The following is a 21,784-nucleotide window of genomic DNA, read 5'->3' as shown; positions in this document are numbered from 1 at the left end:
CAAGTGAGGCTTGGCCTTTTTGTTTGTTTGTTTAACCTAAGAAATTTGGCTAAATTTAAAGAACTCTGCATAATCCTAGATATAAAAAGATAATTACTCACTTTACTCTCTTAATAGTAAATTATTACCATGGAATTAGCCCAGTTGGAGCTTTTCAAAAATTTACAGATTTGAAAGAGTTAGTACATCTCCCTACTGGGGGAGATCAGCTTTGCTAACTCATGGAGCAGAAGAACATTTGATTCCCAAGAGAAAACATCACACACTAATTAGTATAGAATACTCTGCGGTCCCTCTTAAGAAACTGTCCCTCTTAAGCCTGAGTAAACTTCCAAAAGCAAGATGTGGAATAGAAATTGGGGAAATCATCTATAACCCAGACACCAAAGGAATGGAGTGTGAGAGTGAATAATTCACATAATCATCCCAGTTTGTTTGTTTTTAAGTTGCTCGTGGAGACTGTGTCCCTTAAACACTCAAGTGAGTTGCAACTANNNGGGGGGGGGGGGGCATGTCATGTATTTAGAAACAACACACTTTTGGGGAAGCAGATGACCTTGCTTTTCCCAAATTCTACCTGGAATATTCTAAAAACATGGGGGCAAATCTCATGAAGTTCTGTGTTGAATAGCTATAAAAAATAATCCAATCATTGAGTTACAAAATCTAATAAAAAGTCAATGATGCTACTAAAACATCACATAGGTATGGATAGAGCAATTTATAAGCATACAAATAAACAGAAGTAAATGTACAGGGACTTTTTTGTTCCCTGACACTGAGTTTTCAATTGAGATTTTATATTGGTACCTTTTCAGCTGAAATCAAATCAAACATAAACTCTCTCTTAGATAATACTTTATGGTACATCATCAACTCCAGAGCTACATCTTCCTAAAGGTAGTTTCCCACGTTATGCCAACATTTAACCTTCAGCTTAAGGGACGGTGCCTTGTGCACAATCACAGCGGGCAGCTGGGGGAGCAGGTGACTCAACGGGAAAGGGGAGAGGGCGAAACCGGCTCCCTCTGGCTCCCTGTTCATTCCCGAAGACAGGCACCCCCCGCTGGCACTCACCTTTCTCAGGCTGCCTGTCTTGTGTCGCAGATGAAGTGCCACAGCCCATGTCTTCTAAATCATGTGTGCTCATGAATTTAACTTCTCATTCCAAAACAGAGTGTAAAGTGTCTCCCTTTATGCTGCGAGGAGCCACTCCTAGTCGATCCACCTCAGTCTTAGATCCTGAGGAGGAAGACACAGGAGGGAGGGGGGAGGGAGGGAAGCGCCCATTAACAGCAAGGTATCTAAGGGCTTCTCGGCAGGATTCATTTTATGCTTCTTCTCAGCTGCTGTTCATCATGTGATGTGGAAAGTGATCAGACATAATCTAATCCTGGTGCATTTTCCAAAACACAGCAGCAGCACCAGAGCAACTATAGATTGCTTTTCTGCTACACATAAATTATATTTTTCCCCTGTCTAGGTCAGATCAAGGTCTATATAAAGTAAAGCATTGAAAATGGAAAGAGAAACGGAAATGTAAGAGTGCACAATTTTCTAATCGAAGTACAGGGAATGGGATATGAAGGAGCTGATATAAATTAACTGTTTTAGTTTTAAGCTCGTAATTAAATCTATCTGGGCTTTTAAAAACACAGATTGGAGACGGACTATGAGACAAAACAACACATTTAAACAACTATGCCAAAATTCAAATCAAAGTGAGCTCCTCAACACTGCTTCTCAGAACCACTTGGAAAGCTTGTTTAAAAAAAGAGGCTCAAGGCCTCCCCCCACCCCAACTAGGGTGCCAGAATTAGGGAGAGTGAATGCCTTTTATGTTTGTGGGGTTTTTTCTTTCTTTTTCTTGTTTTTAAGTTAGCTCTATGCCCAGGGTGAGGCTTGAACTCATGATCCCAGAAATCAAGAGTCAAGTCGCAAGCTCTACCTACTGAGCCGGCCAGGTGCCCCTGGGGGGTGTGGGGGGAGGGGGTGTGCCCTTTTGAAACAAGCCATCCAAGTGTTTCTGCGACACCCTTTCCCACAGGTCTATCCTCACATCCATCAGCTGGAACTGCCAAACTGGATTTTCGTATCCCTCCTCATGGCTGTTTTGGGTGATGCTGCCTTTATTTTGTATTGCTCCAAACCAGCCTGATGGAATCTATCTGCATTTCTTGATGGGAACAAAGTCAAAGAACAACTGACTTGGGACCCTACCAGGCATGTCTATGTTTCCATTAGCAGTACACTAAAAGCTCCAAAATGTTGCCTCTACTAAAGAAAGAGAAAAATGAGCAAAATATCTGAATTACGGAAATATTGTTAAAACAATAATAACCTTAATAAACAGATCTTCTGATCAGAGCTAGGCCTAATTCTTTTATGTACTGACATAGTTAATCCTCCTAGACTTTGGGTTATCTCCAAATTTGATAGGCACTTCTTCCTATCTTTCTTACCTACATCATGGATAAAAAATGTTAACGAGGTCAGCTCCAAGGGCACAACAGCCCTGTGGTATTCCACCCCAACCCACTCTCCGGGGTTCCCGCAGATCCATTACATTCACACTCTGAAGATATCTGTTCAGTCAGGTGGTAAATCCACCCATCACAACTCTCACCTTATTTATCTATGAGGCATCCTGGGAAATTTTGCTACAAATTTTCATGAAATGAAGGTATATACTTTGACACCTTGACATTCCAGGCTATACCAGCCCCAGAAGAAGAAAATGGGAGGAGGAGGAAATCAGTTTGGCATGGTTTTAAATAACAAAATCATAGAAGTTTAAACGTGGGAGAGACCTCCAAAATTACCTAGGATTTACACAAAGTGCAAGGAAGTCAAGCAACTTGCTTGATGTCATACAGACAAATTGGTTATCAAACTCTGTTGCATATTACCGTCGCCTGGGGAGCATTTAAAACTCCCAATGCGCAGACGGCACCACATTAAATCAGAATCTCTGGGGGTTTAAGGAATACTGATGCCTGGGTCCCATCCCCAGAGATTCTGATGTAATTGGTACTGGGTGGGGGCTGGGCATCAAGAGACTTTTAAACTCCCCAGATGACTGTAATGTGCAGCCAAGTTTGACAGTCTTTAACAGAGACGATGTTTTAGCAAACCCATGATGTCGCCTGAGGTTCATCACATTTTCCTCCAAACGCTTTGACTCCATCTGTTTGGAATAAAATGTTTTCAAAGGTCATGTCAGGCTTATGAAGCTATGGTTTCTGGCAACTTGCTCTTTTCTCGTTTTTGAAACCGGAGCTCTATTTACCCATCACCTGTCTTCTCTACATATGTAGAAATTTCTTACAGGCAACACCTGTGAGGGCCCTTCATTACGCTTTGAAGTAGTTCATCTCGTCCTGGTGACTTTCCCCATGTGCCTAGGTCAGTGCTCTCTGACATCAGTATCACAAGACTCGCCAGGGGGAGCTTTTTAAAAATGAAGACTCAAGCTTAACCACCAATACTCAGATTTAAGCAGTCTGGAGGGCCTGGGAATCTGCAATAAAAGTACAGGTTGGGCGTCTGGGTGGTGCCCGACTTCGGCTCAGGTCATGATCTCACAGTTGGTGAGTTTGAGCCCCGTGTCAGGCTCTGTGCTGACAGCTCAGAGCCTGGGGCCTGCTTTGGATTCCGTATCTCCTTCTCTNCAGTTTGGGAAAGACTGTTCTCTCTATCTCCCCTGGGCTTCGCTTCCATCTTTACGCTATTTTTTCTACTCCTTTTTGTGAATTCATGAGAGTAGGACATCGAGGGCGTGCCTGCGTGGCTCAGTTGGTTGAGTGCCGACTTCAGCTCAGGTCATGATGTTTGTAAGTTCGAGCCCCACGTCGGGCTCTGTGCTGACAGCTCAGAGCCTGGAGCCTGCTTCGGATTCTGTGTCTCCCTCTCTCTGCCCCTCCCTTGCTCATGCTCAGTCTCTCTCTCAAAAATAAAAATAAACTAAAAAAAAAAAAAGAATAGGACATTGAGAGGACATTGAGTAGGCAACACTGATTCAATGATAAGAAGTGAGATAGTTCAATCTTGATATTCTTTTTCCAGAAAAAAAGCAGTATCTCTCCAAAGGCATTTGGTTCTCACCCACCCCTCAGTTCATTAGGCCACAAACAAAATTCCGTATAAAATTCACTAGGAACTAAAGAGCACCAAACTTGATTGGCACTAAATTTCTGTTAGGCTGTAGGATCCCATGGATATCTTTCTTTCTAAATACTCCTTTAATCTCCGGCACCTACAGAGTACCTTTTACACTGCAGGTGTTTGATAAATGCTAAATGAGTTAATGGGGATTTCTAAGTCAGACTCCTTTAAAAAAATGAATCACTAAAAGTCATTATAAGTCTGTGATTTGGTGCAGATCCGTGCTATTTGAATATATAAAAGCCTTTTATTAAACCAGAAGATGGGTAGTACTTAGGCATTCATTTTTAAAGAAGATTTTAAAATCATGATGGAGAAAAAAATGAGACTTGTTCTAGAATTCTCTGGTTATTAGGAAACAACTTGCTGTTAGAATTTTTACGTTATTAAATAACAATTACTAAGTAAGTTGTTCTTAAACTGTTTTTCTCCTTCACGTAACAGGTAAAACAAACAAACAAAAAAGCTCATTTCAATACTCACCAAAACAAGACCAGGGCAAGGCCAGGTGCCACTTAATACTCCCACACACTGCCCCAACTACACTGCCATCATCCACTTAAAGGCAGAGAGGAAAACAATTCTTTAAGCAGCGTGTGTACCTTTGAGGACATCTCTAGCTGGCTGTAAAGCTGATAAAAATGATTTGGGGATTTTCCATTATTTGAGAAAAATCTAAGCTTCTTCCATTTCTGGCCCTCTGTCAGCATTAGAAAAGCATCTAGTGTGCTAAAGAAGTCTCTGGAGAAATGATTATTCCCTAGGGCCTGAAAGGGGTCCTCTGGCTCAGGCGGTGGGGAATTTCTGGAGCATTCACAAAGACCCGGGAATGCCATAGTCAGGGACACGTGCCACTGAAAAGGTAGATCTTGGCAAAAAACAAAAAACAAAACAAAACAAAAAACAAAAATCAAAAACCAGCTTGAAGCCTGCCCGGTGGGACTGCCCCCCATCAATATCTATATACCAAAATGGTTTTAAAGCACAAACATGAAATAGTGACTCATCATTGGCGCTCACTTATAATCTGCGAAAGAAAAGCCTTCTAAGGCTTCTGCTAAAAGGCTTTTACTGTGCGTGGGGGCAGCCGGGTAACTGAAGGGCAGAACTGTTTGAGGTCCGGATCTCTTCATCCTAAACACTTTTCACTTCGCAACGTGAAAATACAAGACAACAACAAAAGATGGCCCTTGGAGCCAACCTAACCCCGGCCATTAAGCACCCTCCAAGTGCTAGCCCAGCTTCTCCAAATGGTTCTTATTCATCCTGAATTTTATTTTATTACAAAGTGCATTCTTATTGAACTCCCACACCTCAGCTCAGCCACCTGGCCCTTGATTCTGCCTCTGGCATTCTAGATTTGAGTGGTGTGGTTACCCATGCTAAAAAACTCAGCCTTTCTCAGAGATGCTGCCTTTTACGAGAAATTCCTACTCTAGTTCTAGCCCTGAGGAACCCAAATCCAGAAGCCATAGTCATTCAACCGGCACCACACCCTGCCCCCAAAGTGGGAGTTAAGTTAGCAGGTCTAATTCTTCCCCCTGGGACTGTGGACACGTGAGCACGAAGGACAGATACCTCTTAAGCCACACATTCTCTTCGGTATTCATCAAAACAAGGGTTCTGGGGGCGCCTGGGGGACTCAGTCGGTTAAGCATCCAACTTCGGCTCAGGTCATGATCTCGCAGTTCATGGGTTCAAGCCCCACGTCGGGCTCTGTGCTGACAGCTAGCTCAGAGCCTGGAGCCTGCTTCGGATTCTGTGTCTCCCTCTCTCTCTGACCCTCCCCTGCTCATGCTGTCTCTCTCTCTCTCAGAAATAAATAAAACATTAAATAAATAGGAAAAAAAGAAACCCACAAGGGTTCTGTAGCCTGATGTCTGTGGCCTGAATATAACCAAGGGGCATAGAGTGGGGTAGAGGAGTCCTTGGCAGTCCCTAGAGAGGCCCCTTCCACCACAACCTTTCCAATAGAACACTCTAGTGTTTTCTTGTGTCTGGGCTCTTACATGAATACAGGATAGTCTGTGAGACCAACCTCGTGACTCTTCCTGGCTCTCATCAGATGAAAGGATAAGAAGAGGGAGCAAACTACACTGACCACCAGAAGGTGTTGGAAGGAATCTGTTACTGTATCCTACAGAATGGTAAGCGAGCGGCAGCTTGGCCTGGCGCCAGGTTTTCCAAACTCTGTTTGTGGAAGACTAGTTCTCTGTGCTTTAGGATTCCAGGAATAAGACAAAAAAGGGTCGCACAATCAAATAAGACAGATTTCTTTACTGCAGGATTCCTCAGAGCCTTCAGCATGTTAATGTGCAGCTCTAAGAGGAATCTCTAAGAAAGAGCCAGAGTGTCCACTATGTTCCAAAGAGCCTAGCAGGGGACCCTTTTGAAGTAAAGCGTCTCAAGAGCATCTATTGTTCCTAACTGCTTGTTCCTAGCTACCCAATGATGGCAGGCTCCGTCCGTACCATCAGTGCACAGCTGACATGGAGCTGGATCTCACGAACCGTGAGATCATGACCTGAGTGGAAATCCAGAGTCAGATTCTCAACTGACTGAGCCACCCAGGTGCCCTGAGCATGAGACTCTTAATCTCAGGGTCATGAGTTGAAGCCCTACAGTGGGTATGGGGCCTACTTTAAATAAATGAATGACTGAATGAATATTAATTTTTTTTAAAAAAGAAGAAGTCAAACAAACTGGAGCTTAAATTCTTCTCAGCTAGTCAATAATTCCTCTGCACCTCAGTTTTCCCATCATAGGAACAATAATGCTTACCTAACAGGCCTGTACTGAGGAGTACTGAGGAGCTCAGTGGTGGAAAAAGACAGCTGGAACAAAGATCAATTCTTCTTGGCTAGTGAGTTAGGGTGGCCCAGGCACGGTTGGTGCCCACCCTGGTAGGAGTGCTGAAGCGAGACTGTTTGCTCAAATCTCTTCCTTCATAACGCTTGGTCTGGGACCTCCCAGGGACTAAAATCCTGGGGCATCTACTCCTTCTGGGATAACTGTAGATTCATAAGAAATGGACTTTTTTTCCCCTCAGAGAGCACAAAGATCCGAAAGAATGCGATGCCGGTAATAGTAACGGTAAGAGCTAAAAATCAGTACTGTGTATTAAGGGACTGCTATTTACCCAGCACAGCGGGTGCTTTATATTTCTATTATTCCAGTTAATCTTCACAGCAACTTTTAAGGTGGTATCATCACTCCCATATTACAGATGAAGAACTGAAACTATGTAAGCACTAAATAGAATTCTCGAACATTGCAAGGAATTCTGCTTCCCTTTCTTGCAGAGAGATGGAAACCCTGTGATCCTTGAAGATGGTAAGAGGCCAACGGAGTTAAAGGAAGATTTCTGAGCATGAACTTGTGCAGCAGGGCTTGGGGACTGCCCCCATGAAGGGGCTGGAAGGGTGGCTCAAAGTACCTCTTCCTTCATTTCTAGTTCTCACCCAAGTGACCACAGAGTTTTTCCAAGTACAGGGTTCATTTGAAATAGGCTGAGACCCTTCAAATTGCAAAGTCATCTGTACACCTTTTTAAGATGATGACGGCTGACTAGGAATCCAAATCTTTGAGAAAAATCATCCCGAGAGATTGCAAAACAACAAAGCAAACTGTAAGGAGTGCGTGTTCCCTGTGCCACTGCTACACAATATATGTTTATAACGTGGACTTCTGCTTGCTCAAAATACGTAAGAACAGGGGCGCCTGGGTGGCTTAGTCGGTTAAGTGTCCGACTTCGGCTCAGGTCATGATCTCATGGTTCATGGGTTTGAGTCCCGTGTCGGGCTCTGTGCTGACAGTTCAGAGCCTGGAGCCTGCTTCAGATTCTGTGTCTCCCTCTCTTTCTGACCCTCCTCTGCTCACGCTGTCTCTCTCTCTCTCAGAAATAAATAAAAAACATTAAAAAAAAAAATACCTAAGAACAAACAAACGCCCTACCTCTTTCTTCTGCTTGGCCAATGCAGAGGTTTTTCCTCACCCCGGGTGTTTCAAGAGAAACAAACACAAGAAAGAAACCTTCTCTAGGAGGGATGCAGAGATCTAAAGGAAAAGAGGTACAATCCCAGCTCTCTCTGGAGCATCCTCCCCCTCCCCCCCCACACACACATGCAAGCACGCGTGCATTCACACAATCTACAACTCACATCTCTGCAGGGAGAATTCTTGCTTAAATAAACCAAGAAATAAATACACATAAACACATACAAAGAAATAACTCAAAACAGGCCGTGGCTGCTTTGCCTTTCAGCCTGGAAGGCGAGCTCCGAGTCACAGATCCCGGAGAGGCTGGGTTGGCTGGTGCACCGCAGCTGCCTGCCCCAGCTCTGCCCTATAGGAGATAAAGGGACACACTCAAGTAATGGGCTGCGGTCACATGAGTGCTTCCAAGGGGACCAGGCTCTGTACAGGCAGGACCAGGCCGCTGTTTGCATAAATAATCTGCATCAATACTAAACACACAGTGAATCTTAAAGAAGGGCAGAAAAGCATTCAGTGGCTCTTCAGGTCAACTGAGGATGATTTTTAGGCAACATCACCATAACGCGGGTATGATTAAGAGAAGTGGAAACACTAAGCGTTCCTCCTCAGGGCCTGAAAAGGCATGGGTTTAAGGCAGCGGCCTTGTGTGCTGTGCTGCAAATTCATTTACATGACAATTTTATTCCTCTAGCTATTCGATTCGCTGCTTCAGGGAGAACCTATCTGTGAGAGGGAGATTCACCTCCCTTCATCAGCAGAAAGGAAATTGAAAGTTGACAGGTCATGTTGCTGAGTGTGCTGAGAGGAAGAGGACGAAGGCACATCTGAAACCTCGGGTGCCGATATCAGTACTGGCTGCCACCAGCCGCAGTTCTGTCAGCTTTCGAGGCAATCCAGAGAATTCTGGCTCCCAGAGTCTCCTGCCGACTGCAGCTGCACCCACAGCAATTTTCCTCCCAAATTCTGCCTGTTGGCTGGTTACACAGCATATGCTCTGGAGCTTCCTGGCCTTGGGTATCGCGAGCTCGGATTTAAAGGACTCCAGCCAAGATCATCTCATGACCCCACCCAGGCTGCCTGTTAGCCAACTCCTCTCTGCGACTGAGAGCCAGAGGAGAGCCGGCAAAGTGCTTACCCAAGCTTACTACTTAATCTAATGGAGTCACTTTAAAAATAACTGCAAAGGCAGCTCTGGGCTTCTGTACTCCTATTAGCATATTAAATATTATCAGAGGGCCTCATTATGAAGCACTACAACCATCCAGGTTTCCATGGTAGGGACTCCAAGACTAGGGCCTAATGAGGCTGCCATACACATTGTAAGTGATAGCATAACTACCCAGGCTCTCAAAAAAGAGTGGACAAAGTCGCTCCGTGGCCACTGCGTTTCTGGCCAAATGCCTCTTCAGTCCACGGTGATTAAATGATGGCTATGTCTACATACAGTTGTTCAAATGTCACCTCTTCTACATGAAGCCCTTTCCTAAGTCACCAAAGGGGAGTTTGGCATCCCGTCTTCTGGCTCTATAAGCTGTGGGCATGCCCGCTCACAGAGCTGCCCAAAGAGTGCTATAATCTGTCCTCTTACATGCGCAATCCTGAGAGGAAAGGATCCATCTCACTCCTGTTAGCATTCCCAGCACCTGATGCATAAGAGGTGCCCACCAGATACTTATTTAATCACAGAAAGAAAGGAACAGAGGGAAAGAACTTGTGGTGTAGGTGGTTGTTGTAACGGCCGGCCTCTGGACCATGAATTGCATTGGCTGTACCCTTTCTGGGATCTATCTAAAACTTGGAATATGCTTAAAATGAAGAAGTTCACCATATTTTTCCATGGTACAAAGAATACAAAAATGGGACTTGGAGCATAGCAAGGAATCTTCTAGCCAGCCAGCCTTCACAGTTGAATGAACCAGCATTGACATATGTGAATAAAAACGATAATAACATTTACTGAGCGTGTACTAGGTTCTAGACACCTGTTAATTTCACATGTGTTAATCCTATTCGATCCACACACCATCCTATTATCCCTATTTGCACTTTAGGAATTGTAGCCCCAAGTCAAACAGCAAATGAGTGGCAGAGGTGGGATTTAAACCCAGGCACTTAGATTCTTGAACCCCTACTTATGATATCCTTACTCTATACTCCTGTAGCCCCAAGTCAAACAGCAAATGAGTGGCAGAGGTGGGATTTGAACCCAGGCACTTAGATTCTTGAACCCCTACTTATGATATTCTTACTCTATACTCCCTCGGTCAGCACGTTATGTGTTTGCAAAGTGAAGGTTCCAGCCTCTTCTCAGATGCTCTGTGACTTTCCTCCAGCTGAGCAGGGATGTGTTCTGCCAGGCTGAAAACAGAAAAAATAATTGGCAAAGTAATGGTAACACTTTTAAATTCACTCGTTAACAGACTTATACCCCCAACAGTCAAGGTCAATTTCTCTCTCAGTGGGCCCATCATCCTGGGAAAACAGCCCACAGGGAAGGTGTGAGTTCACCTTCCCCCGGGGAGAAGGCCATGGTGATACCAAGTCATCCTCAACTAAGATAGCTTGTGCTCTTCAATTCAACACATTATCACTGAGCATGCCTGTGTGGCACTCACTGTGGTGAAGGACGGGAACGTAAATGGTGAACAAAATGGACGTGATTCGGTGGGACACATACACAGGTAAATAAGTCATTAAAATAAAATCACAAATTAAAATCTTTCTCTCATATTGCAATATAAACAAACACCAGGTACCTAAAACAATGCCGGCCACAAAATAGATATTTATTACGCAAATAAATGAAAACAAAACAGTATGATAAGATCTCTAATAGGACAGGTGAGGGGCACAGAGAAAGAGCCCTATCCCCGAAAGGGGGAAGAAGGAAGGCTTTCTAAAAGAAGTGATGCCGGAGCGCCTGGCTGGCTCAGTCAGTAGAGTGTCTAACTCTTGATCTCAGGGTTGGGAATTCCAGCCTCNAAAAAAAAAAAAAAAAAAAAAAAAAGTAAAGAAAATTAAAAGAAGTGATGTCCTGCCTGAGACCTAATGATCGAGCAGCCAGAAGTTAGAAGCTCACCAAGAGGAAAAGAGGTGAGGGAGAGAAGAGGGTGTTCTTGCACATACGCCTATCTTGCAGTACTTAACAAGATGTGAAATGGAAGAGGCAAACAAAAATCAGAATGAATGGAGTTCCTCATACTGCAGCCAGACTTACAGGTGGGTAGAGAAACGTGCCCGTCTGCTATGACTGAAAACTGGCAGCCTCCCCACCTCTGCGGGCTGGACTCACTCTTTCTCGTCTGTCTCTCCTTCCTTTATCACTTCCCCATTTCTCTATTGGGTTTGCCTTCACCTTTCAAATAAACTTGCTCTCAAATGCTTGACTCGGGGTCTGCCTCTGAGGGAGCCCAAGCCAGGACACTCAGCTAGTGTATGGGGGCAGCAAGCTACGGAAAGAGAGAAACAGAGAGGGCTGATTACCTCACAAGGGAGAGATGGAGCGTTGCAGGCAAGCCTCCTGAAGCTGGCCACATTGCCATCTTCTACCAAGGAGAAGTTATTCTAATGAGCAGCTCCTATTACTGGTCATGGTGCACAGTGAGAATATGCTGGACTCAAGACAGTGCAGCTGGATTTGGGAATAGACTGAGAAATAAAAAAACAACACCGTGTGCAGATCTCTTGGGTGGTGAGTACTTAAGGAGTCTGTCCACTCAGGGCCCCTGATACCGCAACACCCAATAGCACTCCTTTGGACAGCAGAAAGCAAAATATTAGAACTCATATTTTTACCTTTCTTAAAAATTCTTTTTGAATCTCCTACTTTCATGTGTGTGTGGTAATGTAGACAATATATGAGTTCAGTAGCATTAGTTACAGATAAATTCATATGCCTGGATTGGGGTCTAGTCTCAAAAAGCTTCTACTGTGACTGGTTCCTGATCAAAACCATTCAAAGGATCTTGATTGAAAGAGCCTACTTCCCTACAAAGAGAGGGAAGGAATACCAAGTAATTTTACTTTTCAATAAAGAGAAAGGATTGAGCATATTTCCAGGGATGAATTTGGGGTATTGAAAAGCCACATTAAGTAGGAGAAAAGAGAGGCCAGATTTGGCAAGTCATTAGAAAGCCATTAAAAGAAATTAAAGGTGGCTTAAAATTCACTATCAAGGGAAAGAAATTCATAAAGGCCTGGGCTCGCCAGATGTAGCTGTTGGGGTCACCTGGTCGGCAGCCACAGGACAGGCTGAAAGAGCAGCCATTGTGTGTTGAAGTTTACAAGTTCAGCTTTGAAAAGGCTCCATCTTGGGTCAACAAAAGTTGAGCTTTCCACAGTTGTAATTTAACAAAGAGAAGATTAGTAAGGATGAGAATTTAAATGTAGACTGCTTAATCTAACACTAGCTTGGCCTGAGATGGCTTAAGTTAAAAACAAAAAATGGGGGTGCCTGGCTGGCTCAGTTGACAGAGCATGTGACTCTTGATCTTGGGGTTGTGAGTTTGAGCCCCATGGTGGGTGTAGAGATTACTTAAAAAAATAAAATCTTAAAACAAAACAAAAACCTCTTTAAATTAACCCTGAATGTTCAGAAATCAAATCAAAAAGCTTCACAGAGAGTCACGGTCTGGGCAGAATAAGGACACTCTACCCTCTCTACCTGTCTCTCCCGCAGAAGGAAGCTATAAAAAACCTGGGCAGAACCCGCAGAGCAGCTAGGGCTGCTGTGCAAGATGGCCCCCAATAATCCCCGTCTCCTAGTATTCATGCTCTCGTGTAATCCCTCTCCTTCAGTGTAAGGCTGGATCTAGCGACTGACTTCTAATCAACAAAATACGGCAAAGGTGTTGGGATATTGCTTCTGTGACCAGGTTATAAGAGACTGTGACTTTCTGTCTTGCTAGCAAACTCTCTCTATCGCCTTCACGACTTGTGAACTTTTGATGAAGTAAGTCGCCATGTTGGAGAGGCCTACATGCACAAGACTGGAAGAAGTCTCCACCAAAAGCCAGCGAGGAACAGGGGCCCTGAGTCAGGCCTCAACAAACTGAATTCTGCCAACAACCACTTGAGTTTGGAGGTGGATCCTTCTTCACTTAAGCCTTACCATGACTAGAGCCTAGGCAACACCTTGATTACAGCAGCTTGTGAGGACCCATGGAAGCCACGCCTGGATTCATAACCCACAGAAACTGTGAGATCATAAATGTGCATTTTAAGCTTCTCAAGTTTTTGGTGATTTGCTACATAGCAATGAAGAAGTAACACAAGGCCTCTGAAAAGCAAGGCGCAGAAGGAAGGTTGAGGAAGATGATCAGAATTTGAAGTACCACAAAACTAGTGGTGGGTCCACCATTTTTCCCCTGTGGTTCCCCTAGACTAGATTTGAGGAGGCAGAAATTCAAACGAAAGCCACTGCACACCTATCAGGAGAGTTAATTTAGTAATACCCAGCAGTGGTTAGGATGTGGAGCAACTAGGACTCTCATGCTTTGCCAGTGAAAATGCAAAATGCTACATTTGCTCTGAAAATAGTCTGGTAGTTTCTTAGGAAGTTGAACACACACTCACCGTATGACACCATAAGCCTACTCCGGGGGTATTTACTTTGGAGAAATGAAAGCTTATATTCACACAAAAGCCTGTGCCACCAGGCTTGTATGGTCGCATACTGAAAACAGCCCAAATGTCCTTTGGTAGATGAATGCATACAGAAACCGTGGGGCATCTGTACAGTGGAATACAAGTTACCAGTTAAGAGGAGCAGATTATTGACACACGCAACCTGGATGAATCTCAAAGGCATTATGCTGAGTAAAAGAAGCCGGCTTAAAAGAAAAAACCTTTCTATGACATTCTCAGAAAGTCAAAGCCACGGTGGGTACAAACGGATGGCAAGAGGAAATTTTGGGGGAGCAATGTTCTGTATCCCGATAAGGGTGGTGGTTACACTCATCTATTCACAGAACTGTACAGTCGATTTTATGGTACACGAATTTTAAAATAAAATTTTTAAAAAGCCTCAGAGCTGGCTCTGGCTTAGTGCCTTAGGGTCTGCAGGATATTAAAGTCCCCATGGGCTGACTTTGCCAATGGCCTCCCTAAATTACAGCCAGAAGCAGCGTCTTCTACTATGCACTACGAGCACTAAGGAAAACGGTGGCCCTTCCCTCTGACTTCACTTTTAGTTGTCCATGCATGGGCAAAACTCAAAAAACAGAGATCCCACTGAGAAAACGTACCCCATCCCTTCTCCATTCAACAGGTACTTACTGAGCATGCTCTAGCTATGAAGCAGGGATACAAAAATGAATACATTCTGATCCATTTACCTTCCTGGCTCACAATTTAATGAGGGACACGGGTCTGCCCACAGATAATTTCAAGACAGGTGCAGGTGCAGAGATATGCCCACGTACCACTGGAGTCCAGAAGGACGTTAGTTCTGCCGGGGCAAGCGAGGAAATACTTCACAGAACCTGAAAGATGGGAAAAGGCAGTCCAGGGAACATGGGAGCATGTCACGTTTGAGTAATGCCTCCCGAGACTGGGGGATGGAGGGTGTGTAAAGCAGAGGGTGGGGACATAGTTCGGTGCCAATCATAACAGAGAATTCAGATTTTCACTCATCAGTCAGGGATTACAATTTCAAATGCTTGCATGAGCTGGGGCAGATAATATAAATGAATAAAACAGCCTCGGTGGAAGTGATGGAACATTCTAGAGAGTTTTTTGTCTAAATGAAGCAGCTGCTACTTACTGGTAGCTCCCTCTTAGGCTGCCATCCAGAAATCCTGGCCCAGTGTTGCCCGATGTAATTTTTCAAGAGAAGCTGAACATATTTTTATGTAAAACCTCCCTATTTTTAAATGTCAGAATGAGTCTATTTCTGTAAATTTAAGATGCCATCGATTATGAGGTACATCATTATTTTATGTACCAATAAGAGAGAAAAAAAGCCACCCATCAAACCATGACACCCCGTCGATTTTAACACACATTCCAATCTCAGAGGTGCTAAAGTGCGAAAAACACGTACATCTTAGAATCAATGAAATGCAGTGATTCTCATCTTCTCAAAATGCTGTACAGACTCCATGGGTTCCGTGGGCGGCGGACCGACTGCGGTTTAAGTGAAGGGAAGCCTGAGGGTAATCTGATCAGATCCAAGCTTTTAGGAAGAGCACTCTGAGGGGAGGATGATGATGAACTGGGGGAAAGCCAGCCGCAGGAAGACCATCGAGGAAGCTCCTGCAACAACCCAGGAGAGGCAACGGGCTGGATTAAAACGGAGGCAGTGGGGATGGAGAGGAGGGTCCAAATGCGAAAGCTTTTCCGGTAATAAATCCCACAGGTCACAGACTGGGTATAGGAAGTGAGGGAGGCGGAGGCATCAAGAATGATCCCAAGGTTTCCAGTCTGAAAACAGAGATGCATTAATCACTTATTCAATATTTATTGGGTGTCTACCGTATGCCAGGCATCACACTGAGTGCTGGGTGTATAGTGGTGGGCAAGACAGACACGGTCTCTGCCCTCTTGTCACAGTCTGGTGGACAATGCCATCAACTGTGGTAGAGTAGTAACCGGGACAGGGGTACGACACAAAGGGGGGGGTGGAGAAAAATGACCAGTTCCAATGTCCCACCAGCAGCAGAAGCCTGAGTTTAGAGCCCAGGAAATGAATCAGGTCCGCAGATTCTCATCAAGAAGTCGTCAGGTTATCGATAACAACCGAAGCTATTAGAGAGGCTGAAACATCCAGGGAGAGCTTGTAGAGAAAGAAGGCAAGAAGGGTAAAAGCAGAAGCCCATTTAAAGGAAATGAGGAGGAGGAGGAAGGAACAAAGGAAACTAAAAAAGGAACGATCTGGAAAGGAAGAGGCCCAGGAGAGAGGGATATCTGTAAACTAAGGGAGACAGGTATTATCATATAATCCAATATACTTTTATCTATAATTACTGAATAGAAGTAATTTACCTTGGCAATGTACAATTCAGATTTTTCAGAGTTAGGGGTGTTTTGCATGAATGCCAAATAGGCTTATCAGAACTGCTTCTTATTTAGAGTTGTGATATTTTTAAATATTGCCCCAATCTGTTCCTTTAGCTTGGATGTGCTTATGTTCTGCATGTATCTGTCTGACATCTAGCATGAGTCAATGGCAGAGTAACGGCAATTTCTAACTTCTCCTTAGTTTCCTTCTGCAGGGGCTATAATCTGCCATTCCAAGACAAAAATAAAACTAGAATATACATTTATGCAACTCCCTTTCATACCAAAGCGCCAGGAATTGGGGAAAACTGATCCAGGCACACAGTGCTATCCCCTGGCAAGAGCATCATGAGGCTCGTGGCCCAGAGCTCTGTCACATGCGAGCTTGTGATGTGGTAAGATACTCTGGTCCTCTGGAATGGGTCAGAAAGGTCCTTCATTTTATTGGACAGGAAACAAGGCCCAAGGAGGTTAGGTGGCCTCCCCAACATGACAGTCTTACGATTTGGTGAATAATACTCCTCCTACATCAAGGTGACCCAATTCTACCCTATAAAGATAGCCCCAATATAAATTATATATTAAAGTATGTTAAATATNAGTATGACAACCTCCATACACAAAACATAAAGTTTACAAGAGTTGGCTAAACAAACAGAGGAAGAAGGTTAACTTTCAACCGCACGTTCCATGCCTACCCAGATTTCATTCAACTCATCTGCTCCATTAAGAGCTCTTACCCTTCTCTCTAAGTTTTATCAGTTCTACACTGGTTCAAGGAAAACAGATTCCTAGATCTTCACTTTGTTGGTCGCTGAATCTTTCAGCCTGACCTGCAGGCTCAGGACACAATCCATTGTCACGCTTATAGGTCTTACTTAAAGAGAATTTCTCAGCCTCACCTGGAATTTTCCGGAGGTGGATTCTAGAATGACTCTTTAATAGGTTGCCCTGGCAACCCCACAATGTCAGATGCAAATATAACTACCTGCCAACAGAACGTGAAAATCACAACCTGGATGAGAGGACCACTTCCTGTTTATTGGGAAGACGGGTTCCAGGTTCTTCAAGCTTTCTTTTTGCCACCATTTGCCTCCTTGTCAACCGTTTTTGTGCTCACGAACACGGAAAACAAAGAACGGTTGGTTTCTTGGAGGAACATTGAAACTACTAGCTAAAACAAGGCCTGGAAAAGATCCATGGCTTTCTTTTCAAAACCCTTGCTACCATTGCCTGAGATGACTAACTGTTCACTGTGAAGCCTTTAGAAAAGTTTTTAGGGAATTTTCTTTAAGAGCACTTATTCTTGCCTTGGTTTCATTTGTATATTCAGTCAAGAAACATTTGTTGAGCATCCATGGTGTGCCAGGCACTGTTCTAAACCCTAGGGATATATGTTAGCTGAACTGATAAGGTCCCTTCCCTCATGAATTTATAGCCTAGTGGGGAAAGTAAACATTAATTAAACTATCATAAAAACAAGTGTGAAATTGTAAAGAAGTACGTGCATCGTGAGAGTGAGTCAGGAGGTCAAGCAAATGCTTATCAGAGAAAATAAGCTTTGAACTGACATCTACAAGACAAATACTGACTAATGAGGTGAAGGTGTTGCTGGGGGAAGGAGTCGAGCATACACTTGAGTTAAGACTAGTGACCTGGACTAAATAACTGAAGTCTGTGATTTAGGAACTTTCAAAGCACAATTTAGAGTTTAATATAGGTAGGTCTTAAGTTTACCAAACCTGAAGTTAGCATTTTCACCAGTATTCCAAAGAGTACAAGATCTGTGAGTCTCATCTACATAAAGCCCTCAGACAGTGCTTCTCCAACTTTAATGTGCTTATAAATCACCTGGGGAATCTTGTTAAAATGCAGATTCCCAGGCCCAGCCCCTAGAGGTTCTGATTCAACAGGGCTGGAGTGGGGCTCATGAATCTGAGTTTCTAATAAGCTCCCAAGGGATAGTGATGCATACGTTGAGTGGCACTGTTCTACAACACAGAAGTATTTTTATTTGTTTAAATCTCTATTTCTTTTTCAATCCACTCTTTCATAACTTTTATTTTTAAATGTTTGTTTATTTTTAGAGAGAAAGAAAGACAGACAGAGCATGAGCAGGGGAGGGGCAGAGAGAGAGGGAGACACAGAGTCCAAAGCAGGCTGCAGGCTCTGAGCTGTCAGCAGAGAGCCTGACCCAGGGCTTGAACCCACGAACTGTGAGATCATGACCAGGCTTAACTGACTGGGCCACCTAGGCGCCCCGGTCTTTCGTAACTTTTAATGTCAAACTACATTCTACCATGTTCTCATGGTTCTTATGGTCAATTCAGCGGTATTACCAAAGTAAAAAAAAAGTTGTGATATATAAATAAAATAATGCCATAAGCTAAAGATTTCAAATACTTGGAAAAAATGAGAAAAATAACAATTATGAGCAAACTGAGGTACCGGTAATGTGAAATTTCACTGATTTACCCAAGTGAGATGGATTGTTATTCTTAGTGAGAAGTCTGATTTACAAAGCAGTTTTAAGGAAATGTCATATAAATTAACCTCATGTAACTTCAGGACAGGAAATTGCTATATGTGTAATGGCTCTTTTACTTTAACAGGTGCACTTTTCATTTCTGAATGAAGCTCTGGATTTCATATCAATCACATGAGATGAAAATAACCTTTGCAAAGGCCAAAGGCAGGCCACCCCAAAATGTGTCACTTTGGCACACAGATTATTTCCAGCTAAAAACAATCAAGGCCCAAAAAGATACAGGAAGAAACTTGGACCTTCCCTCTAATTGCAAAAACGAATTTAGACAGAGGACCTGCTCCAGGAAGAGAGCTATTGCCATAGTAACTATATGCTGATATGAACTAGGTATATTATGATATGAACGAGGTATGGTAGACATGAAGGAACCTAGCAAGACCTGTTTGATCAAATTCCTCTCTATGTCCCATTGTTTCAGAGTGGCCCAGCAAACACTTCTTCACCCACCATTTTCTTCTTTTTCATCTTCCTGTGAATTGTTTTCCTTCCCTTTGAATTCCCAGCTCCCTACCCCCTACTCCTTGGTTCAGGATGACATATATTATATACCTTATCGTGCCTGTCTTTGGGATCTCATGTCTGTGTGGATTTCCTGCATGTTATTTTCTCCTGTTAGTCTGTTTCGTGTCAATTCAATTCTTAGACCAGAAGGAAGAGCTTTGAGGGGTATAGAAAAATTTTTCCTCCCTAATACCTCCCTTTTCGGTGTGTTTCTTACTACCAAATACAATTCCTGCTAACCTCCCTTGCTATTTCATGTTCCTGCTGGTGTGGCTATGTGAAAAGGACAGTATGAAAAACAAGTTGGTGAGAGATCCAAGATTTCTATGGACTGTTCTTCCTGAGAAGGTTGTGAAATTAATATAGGGCCTAGAGCCAATTATTGCCATTTTTTTTAAATGTTTTATTTATTTCTAGGAGAGAGAGAGAGAGAGAGACAGCGCGAGCAGGGGAGGGTCAGAGAGAGAGGGAGTCACAGACTGAAACAGGCTCCAGGCTCTGAGCTGGCAGTCAGCACAGAGCCCGACGCGGGGCCCGAACCCACGAACTGCGAGATCATGACCTAAGCGAAAGTCGGACGCTTAACCGACTAAGCCACCCAGGCGCCCCCAATTATTGCCATTTTTAAAAAATTAAAAATGAAGTCTTCCATGCATGTAAGAGTAGAAGGATTAGGAAAGGGAACCAGGAGTAAGTTCTTGTTATTTCATAGAAATATCAGCCCTGCCACTTAACAGTTGTGTGTGAACTTGGGAAAATTACACTACCTCTCTCTGCCAGTTTCTTAGAAAATTGGGATAGTAATAGTACCACCACACCGAGTTAAAGTAAGCAATAAATGATTTAATATACATCATGGCCGCCTAGTTAGCCACCTAACCAATATGCACTCTCCCTTTCTTTCTTACCAATAAAACTTCATTTTTGTTCTAGGTGGCAATGGGCTGAGCCCACAAAATCTGATTTGCTAGGTTCCCTTGCAGTCAGGGGTGGTCATGTGACACAGCTCTGGACAAGATATAAGCAGAAATCGACTGGCTGAGGCTCCCGGAAAAGCTATTTTCCTGATTAAAAAAGGATGAGACTCAACTAGTGTGAGCCCTTTCCTCTTTGCACTCCCCCCACACAGGGTCCCGAGGAGGAGCAGCCTTCTTGTGAGCATTAAGAAGAGGCCTCATGCTGAGAATGATAATGCAGAAAGGCTGAAAGATGAGCCGGAGACATAGATGATACCGTGAAGCTGCTGCTTTCCCGACTTCATGGGACACGGGATAGAAACCAACCCCTCTGTGTCAAGTCCTTGCTATTTCATTCACCTGATTACATGCAGCCAAACACATTCTCTAAAACAGTATACCTATAATGCAGTTTGGGTAGCACCTAGCTCATCATTAGTATTCAGTAAGTGTTAGCTGCTATTGTTGTTGTTATTATTACTAGCTCAGCGTTCTGTTCCTTGACTAGATGGCTAGCAAGTATTCCCCTTACTTCCTTGTAATAGCACCCCAATTTTCCTTTTTGAAATCAACCTCTCCCTATTAGCTCTGCGGTTTGCATGGGGTTGATGTGACCCCCCACTCTAAGTATAGGCCCTGACTGGCTTAAGCAAATTGGCATGAGCCCACTTCCCAAACAACAGTGATTGTCAAGGGATGGGCCCATAACTCAGGCCCAAGGCAGCGAGCACAGCCCTTTTTCTTGGCGAAGGGGAGTGTCTGGGTGGGCATGTAGCTTAAGGGCGGCAGGAGAAGTGAATCTCGGGGCTCCCTGAGAGAGTGCTGGGACACAGACTCACTGTCCCACCCCAGCTGTGGTGCTCTGAGCAAGGCTGTCACCATGACAAGAGCCGGTAGGAGGGGTACAAGTAGGCCACAGAGAAGAGAAGGGAGGGCAGGGAAACATGGTGGGAACCCTCCATAGTAATCTCTACGTGAAATGTTACCTGTGGAACTTTCAAGTCAGATTCATTTGAGACTGGTTTTGCTAACTTGCTTTGGATTCAGTCCGCATCACTTGCCACCACGAGATTCCTTCTGATACTATTAAATGGGGGGCGGGGGGGGGGGCAGGGAGAAAGAAAAAGAATAATCTAAAATAAGGGTTACAGACTGAAAAGAACCTTTCCAAACTCTTGCCTAGTACATCTGGTTAATCAAATCTATGGTTGAGCACAATGCAAATTCAGAGCCACATCGCCTTTCCAAAAGAAAAGAACAGCAACAAAAACTACAATTTGCAATCATGTAGAGTCATTCATATTTATTTTCCAAAAGAAAAACTCAGCCACTTGACGGTATTTTTGTTTTTTGTAAACATGTCCAGGAGAACTCCTTTAAGAATAGATGTGCATCTGGGTTTTAGAATGAACGTTGGACCCAGAGGCTGACCCTGGAAACCTGTGACTAATATTGAAGTAATATTCACAGACAGTTGTCATGGCAGCCCTCTCATTCTGCACAAAATAAAACCTACTGCATTTCAACAGGATTTATCACAGGAAAGCCGCTAGCCTGCAGACAGCCTCTAACTGAGTTAAACAACCTACTAATTGGTTTTGGTTTTATTATTACATTAGCC

General features: G+C 43.8%; 1 protein-coding gene across 1 annotated transcript in view; it reads right to left on the bottom strand.

Moving 5' to 3' along the window:
- Positions 1–17,012, bottom strand: part of PPEF1 (protein phosphatase with EF-hand domain 1) — a 111,630-nt gene extending 94,618 nt beyond the window's left edge. The window contains exons 1-3 of the mRNA XM_077769107.1: positions 16,899–17,012; positions 10,410–10,518; positions 1,078–1,242 (exon numbers count right to left, since the gene is read on the bottom strand). Coding sequence (XP_077625233.1) covers positions 1,078–1,150 — 73 coding nt within the window. The 5' untranslated portion in view covers positions 1,151–1,242; positions 10,410–10,518; positions 16,899–17,012. The remainder of the gene's footprint in view (positions 1–1,077; positions 1,243–10,409; positions 10,519–16,898) is intronic.
- Between the last annotated feature and the right edge of the window lie 4,772 nt (positions 17,013–21,784).

The sequence above is a fragment of the Crocuta crocuta genome, unplaced genomic scaffold (assembly GCF_008692635.1).
Source record: "Crocuta crocuta isolate KB4526 unplaced genomic scaffold, BGI_CrCroc_1.0 scaffold312, whole genome shotgun sequence".
Lineage (NCBI taxonomy): Eukaryota > Metazoa > Chordata > Mammalia > Carnivora > Hyaenidae > Crocuta > Crocuta crocuta.
The sequence above is the reverse complement of the archived record's forward strand: the minus strand, read 5'-3'. Positions and strand labels throughout refer to the sequence as shown.